The 24,556-nt window shown below is 41.7% G+C and overlaps 1 protein-coding gene across 2 annotated transcripts in view; it reads left to right on the top strand.

Moving 5' to 3' along the window:
• Nucleotides 1-23,145, top strand: part of SLC10A7 (solute carrier family 10 member 7) — a 309,837-nt gene extending 286,692 nt beyond the window's left edge. For both annotated transcript variants that reach the window (XM_033940172.1, XM_033940180.1), the window contains exons 11-12: nt 7,873-8,018; nt 19,479-23,145. In XM_033940172.1, the coding sequence (XP_033796063.1) occupies nt 7,873-8,018; nt 19,479-19,517 (185 nt within the window). In that variant the 3' untranslated portion in view covers nt 19,518-23,145. The remainder of the gene's footprint in view (nt 1-7,872; nt 8,019-19,478) is intronic.
• Nucleotides 23,146-24,556: the final 1,411 nt, after the last annotated feature.

The following is a 24,556-nucleotide window of genomic DNA, read 5'->3' as shown; positions in this document are numbered from 1 at the left end:
GAGCTGAAACTTTTCCTGTGGACATGGAAGTGCAGTGAAACGTATGTGGTTTTGTTTTCTGCCTGCAGACGCTGAGCTGCAAGATAAGCTGTGTTCTTTTTCTTTGAGGAGAGTTTAGTTTCCTCTCCTAGAATTCTGAACTTTGAATTTTGCCTTGATTCAAATAAACATTTTTATGTTTTCCCTGCTAGCAGCCAGGCTAGGCAATCACGTTTCTCTCTCACAGCTGTGTGTAGTTGCTACAGCAACATTTCAGAAGGAAACGTACTTAACCAAAACGTTGGCTCTGAATTAAACTTCTCTACATGCTGGGCTGTTCTAAGTTTTTCCTTAAAGTGCCTGGATTTCTGAGCACAAGTTCTGCTTATAAAGAAACAGCTTATTTAAGGAAAGGTTATGCTAAAGGGAAGCACTGTAATATTCCTGCATGTTATGCTATCTAGTTTGCTGTGATGGTTCCCCCCCCCCCCCTCCCCCAGGACTGGCAGTGTTCAAGTTTCAAGTTTATCAAGTTTCAAGTTTATTAAATTGTTTGATTAAACGCTTTTCCAATTTCAAAGCGTTTTACATAAAAAAACAGAGTTTAAAATGGACTAACTTATACATAATATTCTACTAAACGAACAAGGGTTACATCCTTTAGACAAGAAGAAAACTGGAAACAATGGGAAAGCGGGGAAGAAATACAATATTTGTTAAAAGAGTACATAAAAGGGAAACAAATTGGGGAATTGGGGAAAAAATAAGAGACCAAGAAAGGTCATAAGAATGAGTATTTATAGTCTATATTTAAGGGAAAAGAAATTAACTGATATTATTGAAAAAGTAAACTGTCAGTTGAAGGCTTCTTTAAAAAGAAGACACTTTAAATTATTTTTAAATATTTGTAAATCTTGTTCTAATCTTAAATACAAAGGAAGGGAGTTCCATAACATTGGTGCAGTAACGGAGAAAATTGAAGCACGGCGGGTTCCGATAACTTTTAAAGATGGAACATTTAAAGTAGATTGTGAAGCTGATCTGAGAACTCTAGAGGAACTATATGGAATCAGGAGCCTATCTATGAAAGCAGGAGTATTAGTAACATAGTAACATAGTAGATGACGGCAGATAAAGACCCGAATGGTCCATCCAGTCTGCCCAACCTGATTCAATTTAAAATTTTTTTTTTTTTTTTTTTTTTTCTTCTTAGCTATTTCTGGGCGAGAATCCAAAGCTTTACCCGGTACTGTGCTTGGGTTCCAACTGCCGAAATCTCTGTTAAGACTTACTCCAGCCCATCTACACCCTCCCAGCCATTGAAGCCCTCCCCTGCCCATCCTCCTCCAAACGGCCATACACAGACACAGACCGTACAAGTCTGCCCAGTAACTGGCCTAGTTCAATCTTTAATATTATTTTCTGATTCTAAATCTTCTGTGTTCATCCCACGCTTCTTTGAACTCAGTCACAGTTTTACTCTCCACCACCTCTCTCGGGAGCGCATTCCAGGCATCCACCACCCTCTCCGTAAAGTAGAATTTCCTAACATTGCCCCTGAATCTACCACCCCTCAACCTCAAATTATGTCCTCTGGTTTTACCATTTTCCTTTCTCTGGAAAAGATTTTGTTCTACGTTAATACCCTTTAAGTATTTGAACGTCTGAATCATATCTCCCCTGTCTCTCCTTTCCTCTAGGGTATACATATTCAGGGCTTCCAGTCTCTCCTCATATGTCTTCTGGTGCATGCCTCCTATCATTTTCGTCGCCCTCCTCTGGACCGCCTCAAGTCTTCTTACGTCTTTCGCCAGATACGGTCTCCAAAACTGAACACAATACTCCAAGTGGGGCCTCACCAATGACCTGTACAGGGGCATCAACACCTTCTTTCTTCTACTGACTACGCCTCTCTTTATACAGCCCAGAATCCTTCTGGCAGCAGCCACTGCCTTGTCACACTGTTTTTTCGCCTTTAGATCTTCGGACACTATCACCCCAAGGTCCCTCTCCCCGTCCGTGCATATCAGCTTCTCTCCTCCCAGCATATACGGTTCCTTCCTATTATTAATCCCCAAATGCATTACTCTGCATTTCTTTGCATTGAATTTTAGTTGCCAGGCATTAGACCATTCCTCTAACTTTTGCAGATCCTTTTTCATATTTTCCACTCCCTCTTCGGTGTCTACTCTGTTACAAATCTTGGTATCATCTGCAAAAAGGCACACTTTTCCTTCTAACCCTTCAGCAATGTCACTTACATACATATTGAACAGGATTGGCCCCAGCACCGAACCCTGAGGGACTCCACTAGTCACCTTTCCTTCCTTCGAGCGACTTCCATTAACCACCACCCTCTGGCGTCTGTCCGACAGCCAGTTTCTGACCCAGTTCACCACTTTGGGTCCTAACTTCAGCCCTTCAAGTTTGTTCAACAGCCTCCTATGAGGAACTGTATCAAAGGCTTTGCTGAAATCCAAATAAATTACATCTAGCATATGTCCTCGATCCAGCTCTCTGGTCACCCAATCAAAAAATTCAATCAGGTTCGTTTGGCACGATTTACCTTTTGTAAAGCCATGTTGCCTCGGATCCTGTAACCCATTAGATTCAAGGAAATACACTATCCTTTCTTTCAGCAACACTTCCATTATTTTTCCAACAACTGAAGTGAGGCTCACCGGCCTGTAGTTTCCTGCTTCATCCCTGTGACCACTTTTATGAATAGGGACCACATCCGCTCTCCTCCAATCCCCAGGAATCACTCCCGTCTCCAGAGATTTGTTGAACAAGTCTTTAATAGGACTCGCCAGAACCTCTCTGAGTTCCCTTAGTATCCTGGGATGGATCCCGTCTGGTCCCATCGCTTTGTCCACCTTCAGTTTTTCAAGTTGCTCATAAACACCCTCCTCCGTGAACGGCGCAGAATCTACTCCATTTTCTCGTGTAACTTTGCCAGACAATCTCGGTCCTTCTCCAGGATTTTCTTCTGTGAACACAGAACAGAAGTATTTGTTTAGCACATTTGCTTTCTCCTCATCACTCTCCACATATTTGTTCCCAGCATCTTTTAGCCTAGCAATTCCATTTTTTATCTTCCTCCTTTCACTAATATATCTGAAAAAATTTTTATCTCCCTTTTTTACATTTTTAGCCATTTGTTCTTCCGCCTGTGCCTTCGCCAAACGTATCTCTCTCTTGGCTTCTTTCAGTTTCACCCTGTAGTCCTTTCTGCTCTCCTCTTCTTGGGTTTTTTTATATTTCATGAACGCCAACTCTTTCGCCTTTATTTTCTCAGCCACTAGGTTGGAGAACCATATCGGCTTCCTTTTTCTTTTGTTTTTATTGATTTTCTTCACATAAAGGTCACATATTAGATTTTAATGTCTTAAAAACTAAGAGAGCTATTTTGTAAGTAATCCTGTAAGATATAGGCAACCAGTGAGCACTTTGTAGTAAGGGTGTGACATGATCAAACTTTTTTGAGCCTGAAATAATCTTTATTGCAGTATTTTGAATGAGTTGAAGACGTCTTATATCCTTTTGGTAAACCCCTTTTAATAAGGAGTTACAGTAATCTAATTTTGAGATAACTAAAGAGTGGATTAATGTATTAAGAGAGAATGAATCAAGAAGGGGAGCAAGTGAACGGATCATTCTTAATCTGAAGAAACAGTTTTTAACCATTGCACTGATATGTTCTCGGAAAGTGAGGTTGTTGTCTATTAAGACCCCCAAGATTTTTGTATTAGTAGTTTGATTGAGGGGTTTATTGTCAATTATAATTGGACTAGTAAGTTGAACTCCTTCTTTCCCTGAAAAAAGCACTGTTGTGGTTTTATTGATACTTAAGGAGAGTTGATTGTTATTTAACCACTCATGAATTTTAGCTAACTTATGATTAATTTCTGATATGTCCTGCAAACTGTTGGGATCAATGGTGTGCAGAAGTTGGAAATCATCTGCATAGGCATATACTGTGAAGCCTATGGATTGACATAGTGTTAATAGTGGGGCCAAATAAATATTGAACAATAATGGTGAGAGTATGGACCCTTGTGGTATTCCATAATTATTTTGAATAAACATCTGAGAGAATATTGCAAGCCTAAAGTATATAAACTAACTGCTCTGGTGAAGAGGACTGTGTTATGAATTTACTGTTAAAGTCCAGAAGCAGGGGACTGTGTTTAAGCCATTACTGACAAACTTAGAAACTTTGATTTTGTGGGTTTTTTCTGTAAGAGAAATATATGATTTCATGGGATGAGTGTGTTTTTGAAACTGCAAGTCTGAAGCCTGTATTATGGTTGTTTTTGCCATTTCTGAATGAGCTTCGTTACTTGCATGACCCTGTTAGGCTGTTAGCCAGCCAAATAAGTCCTGAAGGGTGCCTTGGTTGTAAGGGACACGCCGGGACAAAGGTTTTGTCATGATCCCGTGGGATCGCTGCGCATCTCAGGGGCGAGGGTGTGACAAGGTATTTAAACATCTCTATCATATCTCTTCTCTCCCGACTTTCCTCCAAAGTATACAGATTAAGATCTTTAAGTGTGTCCCCCATACGCCTTATGATGAAGACCACATACCATTTTAGTAGCCTTGACTCCATCCTTTTTATATCTTTTTTTAAGGTGTGGCCTCAAGAATTGTACACAATAGTCTAAATGAGGCCTCACCAAAGTCTTATACAGGGGCATCAATAAATCCTTTTTCCTCCTGGCCATACCTCTCCCTATGCAACCTAGCATCCTCCTAGCTTTCGCTATCACCTTTTCAATCTGTTTGGCTACCTTAATATCATCACATACAATCACACCCAAGTCCCGCTCTTCTGTCATGCACATAAGTTCTTCACCCCTAAACTGTACTGTTCTCTCAGGTTTTGCAGCCCAAATACATGACCTTGCATTTCTTAGCATTAAATTTTAGCTGCCAAATTTCAGACCATTCTTCAAGATTTGCAGGTCTTTCTTCATGTTATTTACACCATTCGGCATGTTTACTCTATTACAGATTTTGGTATCATCCGCAAAGAGGCAAATCTTACCCGACAACCCTTCAGCAATATCGTTTATAAAAATGTTAAAAAGAACAAGCCTAAGAACAGAACCTTGAGACACACCACTGGTAACATCCCTTTTCTCAAAGCGATCTCCATTGATCACTACCCTCTGTCACCTTCCACTCAACCAGTTCTTGACCCAACCCGTCACTTTGGGACCCATCCCAAGACCACTCAGTTTATTTATTAGATATCTGTGTGGAACACTGTCAAAGGCTTTGCTAAAATCTAAATACACCACATCTAGCGCACATCCTCTATCCAATTCTCTGGTCACCCAGTCAAAGAAATTAATCAGATTTGTCTGACAAGACCTACCTTTAGTGAATCCATGTTGCCTCCGGTCCTGTAATCCACAGGATTCCAGAAACTTGACCATTCTCTGTTTTAAAAGTGTTTCTATTAATTTGCTTACCACAGAAGTCAGGCTTACCGGCCTGTAATTCCCTACTTCTTCCTTACTTCCACTTTTGTGGAAAGGGACCACATCCACCCTTCTCCAGTCCTCCGGTACCATTCCTGACTCTAAAGATTAGAGAATTAGTGGAAAAGAACACACACAATTATATCTCACAAGACAACCTTGTCCTAGAGGACAAAGGGATTGAGGGGTACCGATAGGAGTAGAGGCAGCTTTTAGGGATAGGAGTAAGAGGTAAAGTACAGATAGGAGTAGAGGCAGGTTATAGGGATAAGAGTAAGAGGTAAGTTATAGATATAGTCAGGGATCACTGCTCAGGCAATAGGCCTGAAGGGCCGCCGCGGGAGCGGACCGCTGGGTAAGATGGACCTCTGGTCTGCCTCAGCGGAGGCAACTTCTTATGTTCTTAACCTGTAGAAGATACTAAACAGAAGACAACTAAAGATCTGGAAGGTCTTAAACAGAAATGTCCATAATAGAACTCCAGGCTTGCAAGCAGTAATGGAGAAAAATAATCCACCTGTAGGTCCCAGAGATGTGGTTAAGTATGTCTCATGATTGTAATATATCTATATCAGGGTGTATAAACCATTAATAAAGCACGGAGAAGAAAGAAATCGCACATCACCAATGTTTTTTCTCTAATTTTTAACACTTCTTTTTTCTGTCTAGCTCAGTTATTGCAGGAACAATCCTTTAGCCAGGGGCTTTCCAGAACCTGTATGCATGCATTCAGAATGACCACTTAGATTTTGATGCAGTATTATATTTTCTTGTTATACAGTATTGCTTTATTGTTGCTAATAAAGTATTTGATGTTTATTGTAAATTGCTTTGATAATCTGTAAGGGTAACATACTATATCTGCCATCCATAGGAGACTTAACTTACAGCAATTGGTATCTTCTATCAAAGTCATGTGTCAGTCGCATGCCTAAAACTGAGAAAATAAACCATGGTGATGCTGGAAATTAATGAGATGTAGAAACATAGAAAAATGGTGGCAGAAAAGGGCCATAGCCCATCGAGTCTGCCCCTGCCAATTATCCGCCCCCCCCTGAATTTACTCCCTTAAAGATTCAGAGAGCACAGAATTTGCGCACTAATCAGGGAAGTCCTGCCAACACGTGCACAAAGATTCTGTGATAAGGACAACTTCATCATGTGCATGTCAAAATAAAAGTGCCAGCACACGTTTGAAGGGAATTGACTTAGTAGAGACAGAGATTGTTCACCCTCTCCAAGGTGAAGAGAACGAGAAGGCACTCGCTAAAGTTAGAAGGGAAAAGATTCCGGAGAAACTTAAGGAAGTTCTTCTTCACCCAGAGAGTGGTAGAAATCTGGAACGCTCTTCCAGAGACTGTTATAGGGGAAAGCACCCTTTAGGGATTCAAGAAAAGGTTGGAACAGAACTTACGCAGGTAAAGCTAGACTTAAATAGGAGCACTGGTCTTTGACCTAAGAGCTGCCGCGTGAGCAGACTGCTGAGCACAATTGACCACTGGTCTGACCCAGCAGCAGCAATTCTTATGTTCTTATGAATTGTCTTAGTAGAGAAAGAGAGACTGTTCACTCTCTCCAAGGTGAAGAGAACAAGAGGGCACTCGCTGAAGTTAGAAGGGAAAAGATTCTGTGCAAACATAAGGAAGTTCTTCTTCTTCACCCAGAGAGTGGTGGAAAATTGGAATGCTCTTCCGGAGGCTGTTATAGGGGAAAATACCCTCCAGGGATTCAAGGCAAGGTTGGATAAGTTCCTACTGGAACAGAACATACGCAAGTAAGGCTAGACTCAAATAGGGCACTTGTCTTTGACCTAAGGACTGCTGCGTGAGCGGACTGCTAGGCACGATGGACCACTAGCCTGACCCAGCAACGGCAATTCTTATGTTCAAAAATATCAGCTCTGCAAAAGTTTCTTACACATAAAAATTTTGCGAAGCTCATATTTATGTATAGAGCAACATAGTTTATGTGCAGATGTGTGCTGGCACTTTCATTTTGTTCAGAGGTGTGGTACAGAACAGTTACCTCCTGGTTCTATTTTTTTTTTTTTAAGTTGTAGGCACTTGTTATGGTCACAGAAGAAAAAAACTAGAGTGAAACTCTCTCAACTAACCTTTTTACACTGCCTCAGACCTGGCAGCATATTCTTCATGTTGTGCTTTAAAAACGCCTGTTTACTTCTGTGCATTGCATCAGAATGCCTACTGAATTTAGCACCGTGTGACTTCTATGCTAGACCCCTTTGTGCATTGTGCTCCCAGAACATGTGTGTAACATCTCACAGTAACTGGTCACTTTCTGCATTAGGTGTAAATGAGATCTGCATCTACTTAGCAATCACCCATGGTGCAGAAAAAGTTCAAAAAGTATTTGTTACTCAACTTCTCTGTCTCTATCTCCACAGGAATTCCAATGCTAAAAATTGTGTTTGCGGGTTATGAACATCTCTCTCTAATTTCGGTTCCTTTACTCATCTATCATCCGGCTCAGATTCTTCTGGGAAGTGTCTTAGTACCAACGATAAAATCTTGGATGATTTCCAGACAGAAGGTAAGCGCTACAACACTGCGCTGTGTGCCACTGCATACTTATAGTGAAGAAAGACCAGGACGGGATGAAAGGTCCCTCTGTTGCTTAGGGCATGGGTAAACATTAGCGTTATAAAGCCAGTAATAAAAGTTGACCCTTGTTCAAAGCTAGGTCTCAGAGCTGATCTTAGGACCACTATCATCATTACTCATAAAGACAATTGATTGTTCAGCCTGGTAAATGTACCCACCTGGCTGGACATTAAAAGGCCTGTTTAATAAAGTGAAGTAAGAATTTGTATTTACCATGTATTTATAGCTGAAATCAAGATGCAGTAAGTACAAAGGCTGTACAGTAATGGTTGAGGGTGTGTCCAGCATATCTCCTGTCCTGCACATTAAGTGTATCTATACCAGGGGTGTCAAACTCAATTGCATTAAGGGACCAAAATCTAAAATGCAGGCTAAGTCGCGGGCCAGACCCCGCCCAATCTTTGCCCCAGACCCTACTCCCATAATAGTACTAATTATAATACAATTTTTTTCCAATTCATTTTTCATATATACACACAATGTAATCTTATTAACAATACATAATGGTTAACCACAAAATTAAACTACACAAAGCACACTGTATGCTTCTCAACATTCATTCCTACTAGAACATAAATAACCCCTATGCAAATTCAGGACCACAAACTAAAAGTACTAATATATACAAACGAAACCCTAAGATGCAAGATGCTGCGTGCAGTACAACCACAGAGAAATAGAAACAAATGCATTTCTTCCTGAACAGTGCAAAATATAGAGAGCAGATGTAATTTCTCAAAACTGACACAATTCAATCACTAAATTGAAAATAAAATCATTTCCCCTATCTTTGCTGTCTGGTGATTTTTGGTTTTCAAACCATCTTTCCCAACCTCTGATGTAGCGTAACGAAACACAGACTGTGTTGGAATCATGAACTGACCTTTTCAGTGGTCTACTGTTAAACAATTTATGTAGAGCCATAACATTTGCCACTCCAGTAGAAGCAAGAATCCTTGCTCCATGCAATGTGTTATGATTAAAATTCAAGCGCCTTTCCAGCGACATTATACCGCTGCTGTGGCGCCTTGCTGAAGAGCTTATGAGCACATTTAAATATTTAAAAGCCTTTAAATGTTATAAAAATATATTATTTGAGAAACTTGCCCAGTATTGATGAGAGTGGTTTTTTTGTGTTTTGTTCTATTTTGATACATCCATCTTTAGCATTAACTTTTAACATTCAACTATCTTCCATTTTTCTGAGTGCTGATTGGCTCAGGCACTAACAAGAAAGTAAAGTTTGTTAGCTCAGACACCCCCCCCCCCCCCCCCGGCAATTTTTATTTTTTTTTTTTAAAGAAAAGACCCTTGATTCCTCCTTCCCTCCCATCAATCCCCCTCCCAGGGCTGATTGATGTGATGCTCCACCCATTCAGCAGGAGGGATATCCATTCCCTCCTACTGCTGGCGTTCTCCATCCCAACCCCCTGACAGCTCTACGACAGCCACCACCATTTTAATTTGAAGGACGGCAGGAGGAATGCCCATTTCCTTCTGCCAGCCCCCTGCCCAATCCGTACCTTTAAACTGAAAGACATCAGGAGGGATGCCCACATCCTCCTGCCACTAGCTTCCTCCCCCAGCAGCCCCTGCCCCCCAGTACCTTGAATTTGAGGGATGGCCATTGGAATGCCCACTCCCTCCAGCTGGTAAGCCCACCTCTATAAAAATAGCAGGCCTTTCCTGAGATCCACTGGGAGGGGTCTAATGCCTTGATAGGCTCAGACATCTAAAGCCCCTCCCAGGGAAAGGGGACTTAGGCACCTGAGCCAACCAGGGCCTTAGGCCCCTCCCAGTGCATCCCATGGAAGGCCTGCCAAGGATGCACTGGGAATGTGACATTGCATTACAAACATCAGTCAGCTTTGTTTAGATTGTTCAACAAAAAATTGTAGTCATTCTCAAACATTTTATTGGATGTCAGAGGGACAGCTAAAAGCTAAGATGAAAAATTTAGCTTTAAGTAATTTTTGAAATAGCAGTACATTGTTACAAAAACATATTGCTCTGAACAGACCATTCCAAAGCACCGAACCCGCAATTGAAAAACAAGACTTTCTAGTGGAGGAATATTTAATTTCATCTCTTATTCTTGCATCTAACAGCATCCTATTTTATGATCTCAAAACTCTATTAGGTTTATATATTTTCAAGCATTTGGTCAGGTAGTCTGGAAGGGTGTCATATATCCAAAGATGGATTATTTTCAAAATCTTCAACTGTAGCCGATGACAGATTGGCAACCAATGTAATTTCTTTAAAATTGGTATAATTTCAGGTGTAATATGTTCACATATATGAGGTGCTACCAGTGGCGTACCGTGGGGGGGGGGCCCTGGGTGCACGCCCCAAGGGTTACACAACCGGCCACCCTCCCTATTCTGCCGCTGCTGCCTTTCCTTAATCAGCAGCAACGGCAGTAAACAGGGGTGTCCGCAGGTGCTCACCGGCGTTGCACAGTTTCTGGCCGGCTCCCCTGCTGAAAGCCGCGGGCGTCCGCTCCTCGTGTGATCCACGGCTGTGTCGGAAGCGTTCTCTCTGATGTCACGACATCAGAGAGAAGGCATCCGATGCAGCCGTGGATCGGTGAGGTGTAGACGCCCACAGCTATCAGCAGGGGAACCGGCCAGACATGCTGGGCAGGGAAGGGGGGAGGGTAGAAATGCTGGCCAGGGAAGGGGGGGAGGGTAGAAATGCTGTTCAGGAAAGGGGGGAGGGTAGAAATACTGCACAGGCAAGGGGGAGAAATGCTGCAAAGGTAAGGGGGGAGACATGCTGCTGCTGCACAGGGAAGGGGGGAGAATTGCTGCACAGGCAAGGGAGAGAAATGCTACTGCTGCACAGGCAAGGAGGGAAGAACTGCTGCACAGGCAAGGGGGGAGAAATGCTGCTGCTGCACAGGGAATGGGGAGAGAAATGCTGCTGCTGCAGCACCCAATTGGGGAGAGAGAGGGAAGGAGGGAGAAGGAAGACAAGGGAGAGGAACCAGAGAAGCCAAATCCATGGGAGGGAGGGAAAGGAAAAAAGGAAAGGAGATAACAGACCATGGAGGGGGAGGAAGAGATGCCATGGCATGAGGGAAGGGAAGGAGATAGAGATACCACACCATGGTGTGGAGTGGGAAGGAAGGAAGGAAAGGAGAAGAGAAGAGAAAGAGATGCCAAAGCATAGGGGAGAGGGTGGAGACAGAAAAATGGAGAGGGGGTGAATCTGAAATGAATCATGTGCAAAGGAGAGAAGGGACCCCCAGATATACAGTTTATTGAAGGGATATAGAAAGAGGGAAGATGCCATATGGAAGAGAGAGAGGGTGGACAGTAGATGGAAGGGGCAGAGAGAGTGTAGGCAGTAGATGGAAGGGGTAGAGAAAGAGGGCAGAAGCTGGGTGGAAGGGGCAAAGAGAGGGCAGATGTTGCATAGAAGGGAGAGAGAACAAACGCTGTATAGAAAGAAGAGAGCAAAGAGAAGATGATTAAAGGTTCCGTGGCTTCCTTATATCCCGCACCTATCAGGTTCGTTTTAATTATGAGCTTTCCGACACCTGGAGCAATCCATCCGGTGTGCCCCAAGGCTCTCCACTATCCCCATTGCTCTTCAACGTCTACATGTCCTCACTGGGCACGAAGCTAACCCAGCTGGGGATAAAACTATTTAGTTATGCAGATGATTTTACGATTATCATCCCATTCACCAATTCTGTCTCCGAAACTATTCCCAAAGCTTCAGAAGCTATAAACATGATGGAACAATGGATGACAAACTTTAGGCTCAAACTTAATTCAGATAAAACGACTTTTTTCATTGCTTCACCACATCCACTTGACATTAAATCACCCCTCTGTATCAATAACCTTAGTTACCCTATCCAGCCCTCCATAAAGATACTAGATGTAACTCTGGATGCCTAACCATGAAAGACCAAGTAGATTCCTTAATCAGAAAGGGATTTTTCACTCTCTGGAAACTCAGATCCCTTAAAGCTTATTTTGTTACATCGGTTTTTAGAATCCTAGTCCAATCCCTCGTACTAAGCCTGCTTGACTACTGTAACATCGCCTATTTGGCAATTTCCCAAAAAAATATGCGACGCCTACAACTGTTGCAGAATGCGGCAGTCAGACTAATCTTTGGACTAAAAAAATTTGACCACGTGACACCCTACTACCGGCAGCTACATTGGCTGCCGATGAAGGCACGCGTAAAGTTCAAATTTGCCTATTTCTGCTTTAAAGCATTACACGGACTTGCCCCCAAATACATTACTGACCTTTTCTCCTTCTCAACCAACAGACACAAGAGAAGTTCACATTCCAACTTCGTTTCCCCCCCAGTGAGAGGTTGCAAACTGAAAAAACACCATGAATTCCTTCTCTCACACCAAGCAGCATCATGGGGTAAAGACCTAGAACAATTACTTTCGCCTTCTACTTATGAGGTATTTAGGAAACGTCTAAAAACACACCTGTTCCTAAAACATCTTGACAACTGATCCACTTATCTCTTTCCTCTCAATAGCGACCTACTGTCCTTTTGATCACTTTTCTCCTCAACAATGAATTTCCTGTCTAATTACTTCTCTTTCTTCTTCCCCTCTTGAAGTCAGTCAATTTGTACCTTTGCTTAATCTTTTGTAAACCGCATAGAACTTCACGGTATTGAGGTATATAAGCTGTTATTATTATTATTATTAAAGCAGAAACAACAAAAGGTAGAAAGATTTTTTTGTTGCTTTACATAGAATCAAGTAGTATTGCAACTGTATTGATAAAAGTTTATAAATAGGTAATGGAAATAAGGCAATTTTTTGGACTAAACCCCTTTCCTCAGGACAGGATACCATAACAGCAGTATACTGTACTGTTCTGAAGAAAGATTTGGCCTCTGAAAGCTAATTGGAAAATGGATTAGTCCAATAAAATGGTATTTTCTTATTTCTCATTATTTGTTTTATTTTTATTTGTTAATTTGTAAAGTGGTGATTGTTATGTATCAGTTTTTTCAAATTTACATCTACTGTCTTTATATTTTGCACAGTATTAGGGGACATGTGTCACTGTTTTTGTGGTGTTGCATTGTATGCAGAGTCTAGTTTCTTGGCGGTTCAGTTTAACTTTTGTCTACATATTTCTATTTGTAGTTTGTGATTATTCCATCTTGGGCGAGGGTGTATCTCTGTTCTGTGTGTATGAAAAGGACATAGTTTTCAGTTGGCATTGACTACAGGATCAACTGACTGTGGTGGATCTGTCTTGTCTAGTTTTACAATGCATGTGTTGGTGTTTCTAGTGCTCACTGCAGTGTTTAAGATGCTGCCTTTCCCTAGGTACACTGTTACTAAAAATCATATTTTTGATATAGATGGGGGTGTCAAAAAATGATGGGCCCTGGGTGTCACATATGCTAGGTACATCACTGGATGCTACCCAAAAGTTTGGGGAATGTGATCAGCACGCGTAAACTGGGTTGTAGTATGCCCTTCTGCCAGATTAGCAACCAATGTAATTTCTTTAAAATTGATGTAATATGTTCACATATACGAGGTGCTACCCAAAAGTTTGGAGAATGTGATCAGCACGCGTAAACTGGGTGTAATATGCCCTTCTGCCAGATTAGCAACCAATGTAATTTCTTTAAAATTGATGTAATGTGTTCACATATACGAGGTGCTACCCAAAAGTTTGGGTAATGTAAACATCACGCGTGAACTGGATATAGTATGCCCTTCCGTTGCTAGAGGTGTCTAAAGTATGCTTTGTGAATCAGTGTGCCAACGGACGTGCAGCTGAGTGGTCACGTTGTTTTGTTCTGTGCAGTTTTGTAAGGTTGTGTTTTGGTGACTCGGTAGATTTCGATATGACAGATTTTACTGAGCAAAGAATCTGCATCAAATTTTGCTTCAAATTTTAAAAAAACGCTGCAGAAACCCATCGTGTGCTCCAGGAAGTCTTTGGAGATAATGCCATGTGCCAAAGCAAAACCTTTCTTTGGTACAAACACTTCAAGGATGGACGAAATCTGTCCATGATGATGATCGTTCCGGACAACCGACAACAAGCACAATACCAGAAACCATAGTAAAAGTTAGATCCTGCTTCCGCCAACAACATTTTGCCGTTCTTGTCCAATCTATCATCCTCTCCAGACTAGATTACTGTAATGCCATCTATCTAAGTCTAACTAAAAAAGTCTTCAAAGACTTCAGCTAATCCAGAACACTGTGGCCAAGTTGATCTTCGCAAAACGCAAATTTGATCATGTCTCCCCACTTCTGGCCAAACTTCACTGGCTCCCAGTAATTTCCAGGATTCATTTCAAATGCACCTGGCTATCTTTTAAGATCCTTCGCGGCATCTTCCCTCCCCTAATTCCACTATCTAATCTAATCTAATCTAAACCTTAAGTTTACATACCGCATTATCTCCATGAGAATGGAGCTCGACACGGTTTACAAGAACTTAAAATAGTGGGTAGAGAAGAAGAAAAAGGATTACATGAACTTATGTGTAGAAGGGGGGAGAGAAAGGCGGGAAGGATAGAGCTACAATTTGCTGAAAAACCAGGTTTTCAGTTGTTTGCGGAATAACTGAAGGGAGCTCAGATTCCGCAGCGGGATGGTGAGGTCGTTCCAAAGACCTGTGATTTTGAAGAGAAGGGATTTTCCCAGTTTGCCTGAATAGTGGATGCCGCGTGGAGAGGGGAAGGCTAGTTTAAGCCTTTGGGCAGTTCTGGAGGAGTCGGGACTGGAGGAGTTGAAAGACAGTGGGATAAGAGGAGGCAGGATTCCGTGAATGATCTTGAAAGCCAGGCAGGAACATTTGAAATGGATTCTGGAGATTATTGGGAGCCAATGAAGTTTGGCAAGGAGTGGGGAGGCATGGTCAGACTTGCGTTTTGAGAAGATCAGTTTGGCTGCAGTATTCTGGATTAGCTGGAGTCTTAGAATACTTTTTTTTTGATAGATTTAAGTAGATGGCGTTGCAGTAATCTAGTTTGGAGAGGATGATGGATTGGACAAGGATGGCAAAGTGTTGTTGGCTGAAGTAGGATCTAGCTTTCCTCAGCATGTGAAGGCTGAAAAAGCATGATTTTGCCAAGGAGTTGAGGTGGTCATTGAGGGAGAGAGAGGAATCGATAGTGATACCAAGGACCTTGCATGAGAACTCGAGCTGTAGTGTATCGCCTGTGGGTAGTGTGAAAAGTGTGGGCAGATGTTCGAATTTTGGGCCGAGCCAGAGTAGTTTTGTTTTAGATTTATTTAGTTTCATCTGTACCGAGAGGGACCAGGCACGGAGTCTCATTATGCAAGCTGTAATGTTTTCATGGAGGTTGGTGAGGTTCTGGTCAGTCTCAAGGAGTCTCTTGGAGTCCTGACACCACCAGGCCCACCCAAAAACTTATATTATCCTTCCCCTCACTACAAGGTATTCTCTATGCAGGAAAATTGGGAAAATCTCTCCTCTTCAGAATCACAGAGCTTTGGAACAATCTTACTGTCCCACTATGGAATCTGGGCTCCTTCCAACTATTCTGTAAGCACCTAAAAACTTGGCTTTTCACAAAAATGTAATGCTCTCTTCCCCCCTGTACTCAACCTCCAACCCCATTATTCTATTCCTTCCTATATTAAGCTCTTGTAAACCGTGCCGAGTTCTATAATTATGGAGAGGATGCGGTATATAAACTTAAGGTTTAGTTTAGTTTAAAAGTTAATGAGACTATCCTTGCAGATCGTAGGCAAACTATCCATGATTTTGTGAGATAGTAGGACAGTCATACGGGATAGTTCAATGAATTTTGTCGGACGAATTGAACATGAAATGCATTTCTGTGAAATTTGTGCCAAGACTGCTAACCGGTGAACAGAAGGCCCATCGCGTTTCTGACTGTTTGGAACTTCCAGAAACATTACAGTGATTACAGACCCTCCCTATTCATCTGACCTTGTCCCCTGTGATTTTTTTCCTATTCCCCAAAATGAAATTACAACTGAAAGGGCGCCGTTTTAATATGATTGAAGATATCCAGGCAGAATCACAGGAGGTCCTCAAGGTACTCATCCAAGATGACTTCCATAAATGCATGGACTTATGGGAAAAACACTGTGATCACTGTATACATTCTCAAGGGAGACTACTTCGAAGGAGACGGTGGAAACTAGGAGTTTTGGTAAGCAATTTTTTTTTTTTTTTGTACAATTGAATTCCCCAAACTTTTGGGTAGCACCTCATATATGAAATGTTCATGTGTGCAAATAAGACTGCTGTATTGCTTGTTTGAGAACATGGCAAAATCTAGGATGTGGGGAGAGGGACAACATTTCTAATAGATGAACAAAACCAGCTCTTGTCCATAAGAGGACATCACCATCTTTCCCCAGCAAAAGTGAGATAACTGGAGAGCAGAGTGACAGAATTTGAGTGGCATGGAGTATTAAGCTAATTTTAAAATACTTCCCAGTTTTGCAGGGTTTTTTTCCATATACATTTCCCAGACTTTGCACAAGGGTAGAATACAGGTTACCCAATAAGCCAGACGCATGCATGGAGTAGAACAGGATGGCCATTCTGGACCTAATCCTCAACGGGCTGAAAGGACCTGCCAAGGAAGTGGAAGTAGTGGGATCATTAGGAAACAGTGATCACAACATGATCCAGTTCAAAGTGGAAATAGGAATGCCAAAGGGGAAGAGAACCATTACAACAACGTTTAACTTCAAGAAAGGGAACTATGATGCCATGAGACAAATGGTGAAGAAGAAACTCTGGAACAGCTCCAGGAAAGCACAGACGGTGGAACAAGCCTGTTCCTTCTTCAAAGACACAGTAAATGAAGTGCAAAACCTATATATACCCAGATTTAGAAAAGGGTGCAAAAAGAATCAAGCAAAAGACCTGGCATGGATAACCAATGAAGTCAAGAAGGTGATAGGTGACAAGAAAACATCATTCCGGAAGTGGAAAAACTGAGGAAAATTGGAAAGAGCACAGGAAGCATCAAATAGAATGTCATCGCGTGATCAGAAAAGCAAACAAATAATATGAAGAGAGACTTGCCAGGGAAGCACGGAATTTTAAACCATTCTTCCGATATGTGAAAGGAAAACAGCCGGTGAGGGAGGAGGTGGGACCTCTGTATGAGGGATACAGGAAGGGAGTGGTGAAGGAAGAAGAAGAAGTGGCAGACAGACTAAATACATTCTTCTCGTCAGTCTTCACAAAAGAGGACTCATCCAACGTGCCGGAACCGGAAAAAATCTTCACGGGGGATCAGGAGGGAAAATTATCATGCATGGAGGTAAGCCTTGATGATGTACTCAAACAGATAGATGGATTAAAAACTGACAAATCTCCAGGCCCAGACAGAATCCACCCGAGAATACTGAAAGAGCTCAGAGACAAAACAGTGGAGTTGCTGCAGCAGATTTTCAACCTATCCTTGAAAACAGGGGTAATTCCGGAGGACTGGAGGATAGCGAATGTTACACCTATCTTTAAAAAAGGATCAAGAGGCGACCCAGGGAACTACAGACCGGTGAGCTTAACCTCAATTCCGGGGAAGATGACTGAATCATTGATTAAGGACAGTATCAGTGAACATATAGAGAGAAATAATCTGATGAGAACAAGCCAGCATGGTTTCTGTAAAGAAGATCATGCCAAACGAACTTACTGCACTTCTTTGAGGGGGTAAGCGAACAATTGGACAAAGATGACCCCATAGACATCATATATCTGGACTTCCAGAAAGCCTTCGACAAGGTACCCCATGAGCGCCTACTAAGGAAACTGTGGAACCACGGGGTGGAAGGGGAAGTGCACAGATGGATCAAAAATTGGCTGGCAGACAGGAAGCAGAGGGTAGGAGTAAAGGGACACTACTCTGGCTAGAAAGGGGTCACGAGTGGCGTCCTGCAGGGGTCAGTACTGGGACTGCTGCTGTTCAATATATTCATAAATGACCTGGAGTCAGGGACGAAGTGTGAAGTTATAAAATTTGCGGACGACACGAAACTCTCCAGTAGGGATAAAACTGTGGAGAAATGCAAAGAACTACAAAGGGACCTGAACAAACTGAGTGAATGGGCAAACAAATGGTAGATGAGCTTCAATGTAGAGAAATGTAGTCTTGCACATAGGGAAAGGAAACCCGATGTATAACTACACAATGGGGGAGATGGTGCTGGGAGAAGGCAAATTGGTAAAGGACTTGGGGGTTTTGGTGGCACAATGCGCAGCGGCCTCAAAGAAGGCAAATAGAATGTTGGGCATTATCAAAAAAGGTATCACTACCAGAACGAAGGAAGTTATCCTGCCACTGTATCGGGCGATGGTGCGCCCGCATCTGGAGTACTGCGTTCAATACTGGTCGCCGTACCTTAAGAAGGATATGGCGATACTCGAGAGGGTCCAGAGAAGAGCAACAAGGATGATAAAAGGCATGGAAAACCTTTCATATGCTGAAAGGCTAGAGAAGCTGGGGCTCTTTTTCCTGGAAAAGTGGAGACTTAGAGGGGACATGATAGAAACTTATAAGATCATGAAAGGTATAGAGAAGGTAGAGAGGGACAGATGCTTCAGACTAGTAGGGACAACAAAAACAAGAGGGCATTCAAAAAAATTGAAAGGAGACAGATTCAGAACAAATGCTAGGAGGTTCTTCAGTCAGAGGGTGGTGGACACAATGCGCTTCCAGAGGAGGTGGTAGGGCAGAGTACGATTTGGGTTTCAAAATGGGATTGGATGATTTCCTGAAGGAAAAGGGGATTGAAGGGTATAGTTAGAGGGTTACTATACAGGATATTAAATGATTAGGGAATAGAATGTTTTAGGTAAAAGATCACTTACAGGTCATGAACCTGGGGGGGGCCGCCGCAGGAGTGGACTGCTGGGCGTGATGGACCCATGGTCTGACTCGGCAGAGGCCGTGCTTATGTTCTTATGTTCTTAATTTCAGTTTCTATAGTGAAAATTTACACTGGAGAATTTATTTTTTTTCTTTCAGGTTTCTTGCAGATTCACTTAAGGCTCCTTTTACTAAGCTGCGCTAGCGTTTTTAGCGTGCACTGCAGATTAGCGCATGCTGCCTCCCTCCCCCCCGCACCAAGAACTAACACCAGCTCAATGGTGGAGTTAGCGTGTAGCGCACGCGGCAATGCGGCGCACACTAAAACTGCTAGAGCAGCTTAGTAAAAGTACGATTAGAAATGCTGTGGCAGGTGACTGGACATAGATAGCTTCTTTTATGGGGATGATTTTTACAGGTTCAAACTTGAGTGTAACTGATTCAAGCTGCCTTCTTTCTGTGGTGGATAAAATGAGTGTCTGATATATTTGGATAGTAATAATTATACAGTCACTTAAAACCCTTTATTTTATTTGTTTTCTAGGCATTCAAGTTAACAAAACAACCCAAAGCACCAGTATAACAGTGAAGGAAATGGCGGGGAATCTTTTTAGCAGTGATTGTAAATATATACTATACTGTACAAAGACCCATACAGACAAAACTACAAAAGACTCCTATTTGTGAACATTCTTTTGCTGCATATTCTATTTTTTTAAAGCAAAGATTATATACCTTTTTAAGTGCCTTGAAAAATGCATTTGGCAAAAACAATTTTTGGAAATATCCAAGCTGACCAGCCACAGCAGGAGACCCACAGTTTGGACATCATCCATGTTTCAAAGGCAGAATCATCCAGAATGTTCTTTTTTGTTTCTCACTTTATATGATTGTGGTCAACCCTACATTTAAGGGAGATTTAAAGGTCACAGTGACCCCATGATGACTTTCTTGACTAGGGAGCACTTTAAAAAGGATCAGAGAGGTTCTCTGAAATATCTGAATTTCTACCTGATTTCCTGCTAATCTTATGACTACAACAGGCTATTTCCCACTTGTTCTGTGTATGTTATGGGGCCAGTTCTGTGGTAAAAGCTAAGAGAACATTTAAAATTGTTTGCAGGTTAGGTTGGCATCATTGTCTAGCCCCCTCCCCCTAGCTAAGGTATTCATAAGATTTTTTTAGTTCTTTAAAGGATTAGAATTATACTGAAGTAAATGGGTCTAGCAGAAAGATCTCCCTATTCTTGAAGTCTTTTCACTAGAAGAAAACACAATTTTCTGCTTATTTGCTTTCTTCCCACACACCAATTCTCCGAATTTAAGGGCACAATATAATAAGCAGAAGCACAGATGAAGTGGAACAGGAAAAATGTAGATTTCTATGGTGAAGGTTTACATGGGAGAATTTATTTTATCGTTTTATTTCCAAAATACTGCATCTCAGTGTAGTGATGGCACAGCGCAGAAAGTCTCAGATTTAGGGATGGCATTTGCAAGTTCAGACCCATGCATGACTGACTCAAGCTGTGCCCAATATAATTGTATAATAATAACTGTGCAGTCTGTAGGTAAAGGCTTAAATATTATGGGATACGGACAACGTTTAATAATCTGCTTTATGTGCAAAGTACATGGGTTGTTTTTGTCCCATATACATTGTATTAGTTATCTGAAGTAACCTATTCTCTTTCCCTTTAAGCAGGTATAAAGGGAACACCTTAAAGTGCCAACTTTGTACAGGTGACCAAGCTGGGATATAATAGTGCCCAAACATTTGGAAATCCCATTATACTTGCTGCCTTTCTCCCCTGACCTAACCACCATCCTTCCATGCAGCTAAAAGTGTGTGAGCCACATAACCTGCACACACTTTAGCTGTATTTGAGTGGGGCAGTTTTCAATTAAGCTGCTTAACCCAAGTAAACACCATTTTACCCCATAAATGTCTTTTTAAAATAGCCCTTTTAGTGGTCAGTTTCTAGGATGTGGCATTGGCAAATTGTGGCATGGTGAAATTATTTTCTTTAGAGCTCTTCAAACGTTTGAAGTTGCTCACAATGACTATAAATTATTTCATCTACAACTGTAGATTCTTCAGTTTATCCTCACTGCTTAAGATCCTCAATTACAGATCATTACCACATGAAATAAGAATGTAACAACAAAGTTGAGAGAGGTTGCTCTTCCCTTGAATGCCGAGTGAATATTTCCTAGGTTGGAATTGTTACAAAGCCCTCTCGGTCGTTTGTAGTATTATATGAACATTGAGAAAATGTAAACACTGTTAAAAAAAAAACAAGAAAAGCTATGGGGCTAATAAAGTGAATTAAATTAAACAACCTTAGCAAACCCCAAAATATTCCCCAGACTGAAGAGAAATATGTTGGATTGTGTCTTTTACATAATAAAGAAGGGGGGGGGAGAGGAAGCCTCATAGCCCCTTCTGGAACGCACACACAGGCTCTCTGGTTGAAAAGGGCAGTAACATCATTGGCTGAAAAAAAAAACCTCCAATTACACATATGAAATGTTGAGACTTAACAATATGGAATAGAAGTCACTAATGTAATGTAATGTAATAATATCCACAATCATCAAAAAATAGGAGAAAACTCATAAATTCTAGGAAAATTATTCTCGGATATATAAAACCACTGCTTTCCTAGAGTACTATTGTCAGATATACAGTATAATCAACATTATATCCTATCTTCTTCCTTATTTCTCAACTTATTTTCACAGGTATTTATAAATATTTTTTATTTTGTATTATTGCTCAGAAAATGGCTGCCTAGCAAGTGGTCCGTTTCCACATCCACACAAACAATTCATCGTTTATTTTGCCATACTGTTAAATCCACAATTTCCAGTGTCCCACAGTTCTTTATTGATCTTTACAACTGATTGCAAATGTCAAAAAAAATCTCCAGTGGTGAACGAAAAAGGGTTACTCCTCTATGCTCTTTGCATAAAGTTCCATAAAAAGTCTGAAACTTCTCAGTTCAAACATATTCCACTGAGGATCCCAGTTTTGACAATCACGGCTTCTTGAGGGGAATACACGTCACAAAAATTAAAATAAAGTTTTCAAATATCCATTAAGACATCATATATATATATATAAAATATATATGACTCACTAATGAGACTTCACTACCACAATTCCACAGCAACTGCCAAAAAACGCCAACAGCATCAAGTTCTCTTATTAACTAACACTTATGACAATGGAGTTGCTCCAACACTAAGGGCTCCTTTTATGAAGGCACTTTAGGGCCTTAATGCGTGGAATAGCGTGCGCTAAATTGCCGCATGCGCTATAGAGTTTCTTAATCCGGTGTGTGCGCTAAAACGCTTAGCGCACTTTCGTAAAAGGAGCCCTAAATTGTAACTCCATTTTAATAGAGGAGGTGATAATACTACATTGTTGTTGCAAAGGGAACAGCAATTCATTTTTTTAATTGAAAACTGTAATACCCTTGGGATTGAATGAACCAATCTTTAAGAGCCAATTGAGAGCGAGAATGTCATAAGAGGATTAGCCAATAAGAGAACTTGATGCTGTTGGCATTTTTTGTTAGACGGCTGTTTGATGAGCATTAAACTAACCTAAACTAAACCTTAAGTTTATATACCGCATCATCTCCACATATTTTTAAATACCTGTGAAAATAAATTGAGAAATAAGAACGTGGATAGGATATAATGTTGATCATACAATATATTTATTAGACAACAGAACTCTAGGAAGTATTGGTTAACAATAAATAGTATGTCTTCAAAGCTAAGTACTTGGAATATGATTAAAGAATTAAGACTCAACATTCCTTATGTGTAATTGGGGGGGGGGGGGGGGGCAGCCGATTAAGTTATTGCCCTTTCCAGCCAGAGAGCCTAAGTGTGTGCTCCTGATGGGCTATGAGGCTTTATTTCCCCTTCTTTTATGTAAAAGACATAATCCAACATTTCTTTCCAGTCTGTGGAATATTTTGGGTTTTGCTTATGTAAGCACCCACATTCTCTGGATATTCAAGGTAAAAATCATTTACCTAGGTTTGTAACATTGTATCCTGCTACCATGAGTAGATACCATCCCACCTCTTACCAATGTTGGGCCATGTTTGGCTTCTTGAAAGTAATGATGAGTTCTAAAGTATAATACACTGAAAATGAAAAATGCATAATTAGAAAATAACTTTTGTTGTTTACTTATGCGTATTTAAGTTTGATTGTACTGTCATTCCTCCAGTGGTTCTTATATGTTCCCATTTGGAGCCCACTTCCAGATTCTTACAATACTGTGAAGCAATCTGTCTTTCCAATTACAAAAGTTTGAGGGTTTTGGGTTGGTTGGTTTGTCTGTTTGGGGGGGTTGTGCTCAAACACTTATATTCTAGGGCAGTGTTCCCAAGTTGGTCCTAGAGTACCTCTTCACCAGTCAGGTTTTCAGGATATCTACAATGAATATGCACGAGATTGATTTGCATATACCGTTTCTGTTGAATGCAGATCTCTTTCATGCATATTCATTGTGGATAGCATGAACACCTCATAGCAAGGAGGTATCCCAGGACTGACTTAGGAAACATTGCTCTAAGGACTTAATTTTTCAGCCAGGCTGGTCACTGTTTAAAGTTAAGCAGTAGCTGTAGTGGTTAATACACATATTCTGCAACATTATCCTTTTAAGTGTTGCTGTTAAATAATGTGCAAGTGGTGGCCATGCTGGCAGTAGCCATTTAAATTTAGGCCTCTTATTTTGCAAGTCTAAATTAAACAGCTACCGTATATACTCGAATATAAGTCAAACTGAATATATATGTCGAGTCCCCCATTTCCCCCCCCCCAAAAGGAGAAAAAATGGTTGACTCGAATATAAGACGGGGGCTTAATATTCAAGTGCCATGCCATGCCAGGATCTGCACCCAGTGTCCCCTCCATTATGCCCTCCCCTGCCAGGTTCTGACTCAGCATCCTCCCTGCCAGGTTCTGCACTCAGCTCCCCCCCCTTTGCCAAGTTCTGTACCCAGCCCCCTTTCCTCCCTGCTCTGCAAGGCTCTGCACTCAGTCCCATTCCCTACCAGGCTCTGAACGAAGCCCCCTTCTCTGCCAGGCTGTGAACACTGTACCCCCCTCCCTGCCAGGTTCTATACCCTGTCCCACCTTCCTTCCCTGTACCCTCTTCCAACTAAAAAGAGTCAACCTCATCAGTGATGTCACAATGGCTTGATTGTCCCATACTCCCCTCTGCCCTCCAACCCAGCCAGCAGATTAAACCTTCTCCAAAACTGAAACTACCTAGTAGTAGGCCGGGACAGGAGGGATCCCTCCCGTCTCCTGCCCCAGCCGACACTAATAATTACCACCCTCCCTTTTATACCTTTTCCCTGGTGGTCCAGCGGTGTATCCCTTCTGTCGATTGCAAAGCTAGTAGTCAGCAGCGCACCCGGGCCAGCATGCAGAAGCGAGCTTTTCATGCTCCCGGCCAGCCCTGCACCGCTCCTGGATAGGCTGCCGAGAAAACCGTGAATCCTGCGAGAACTGGCGGCAGTCTATCAAGGAGCACGGTGCAGGGCCTGCCGGGAGCACGAAAAGTTTGCTCCTGCGTACCAGCCCGGG

This window comes from Geotrypetes seraphini, chromosome 1 (genome assembly GCF_902459505.1).
Source record: "Geotrypetes seraphini chromosome 1, aGeoSer1.1, whole genome shotgun sequence".
NCBI classification, from domain to species: Eukaryota; Metazoa; Chordata; class Amphibia; order Gymnophiona; family Dermophiidae; genus Geotrypetes; species Geotrypetes seraphini.
The sequence above is the reverse complement of the archived record's forward strand: the minus strand, read 5'-3'. Positions and strand labels throughout refer to the sequence as shown.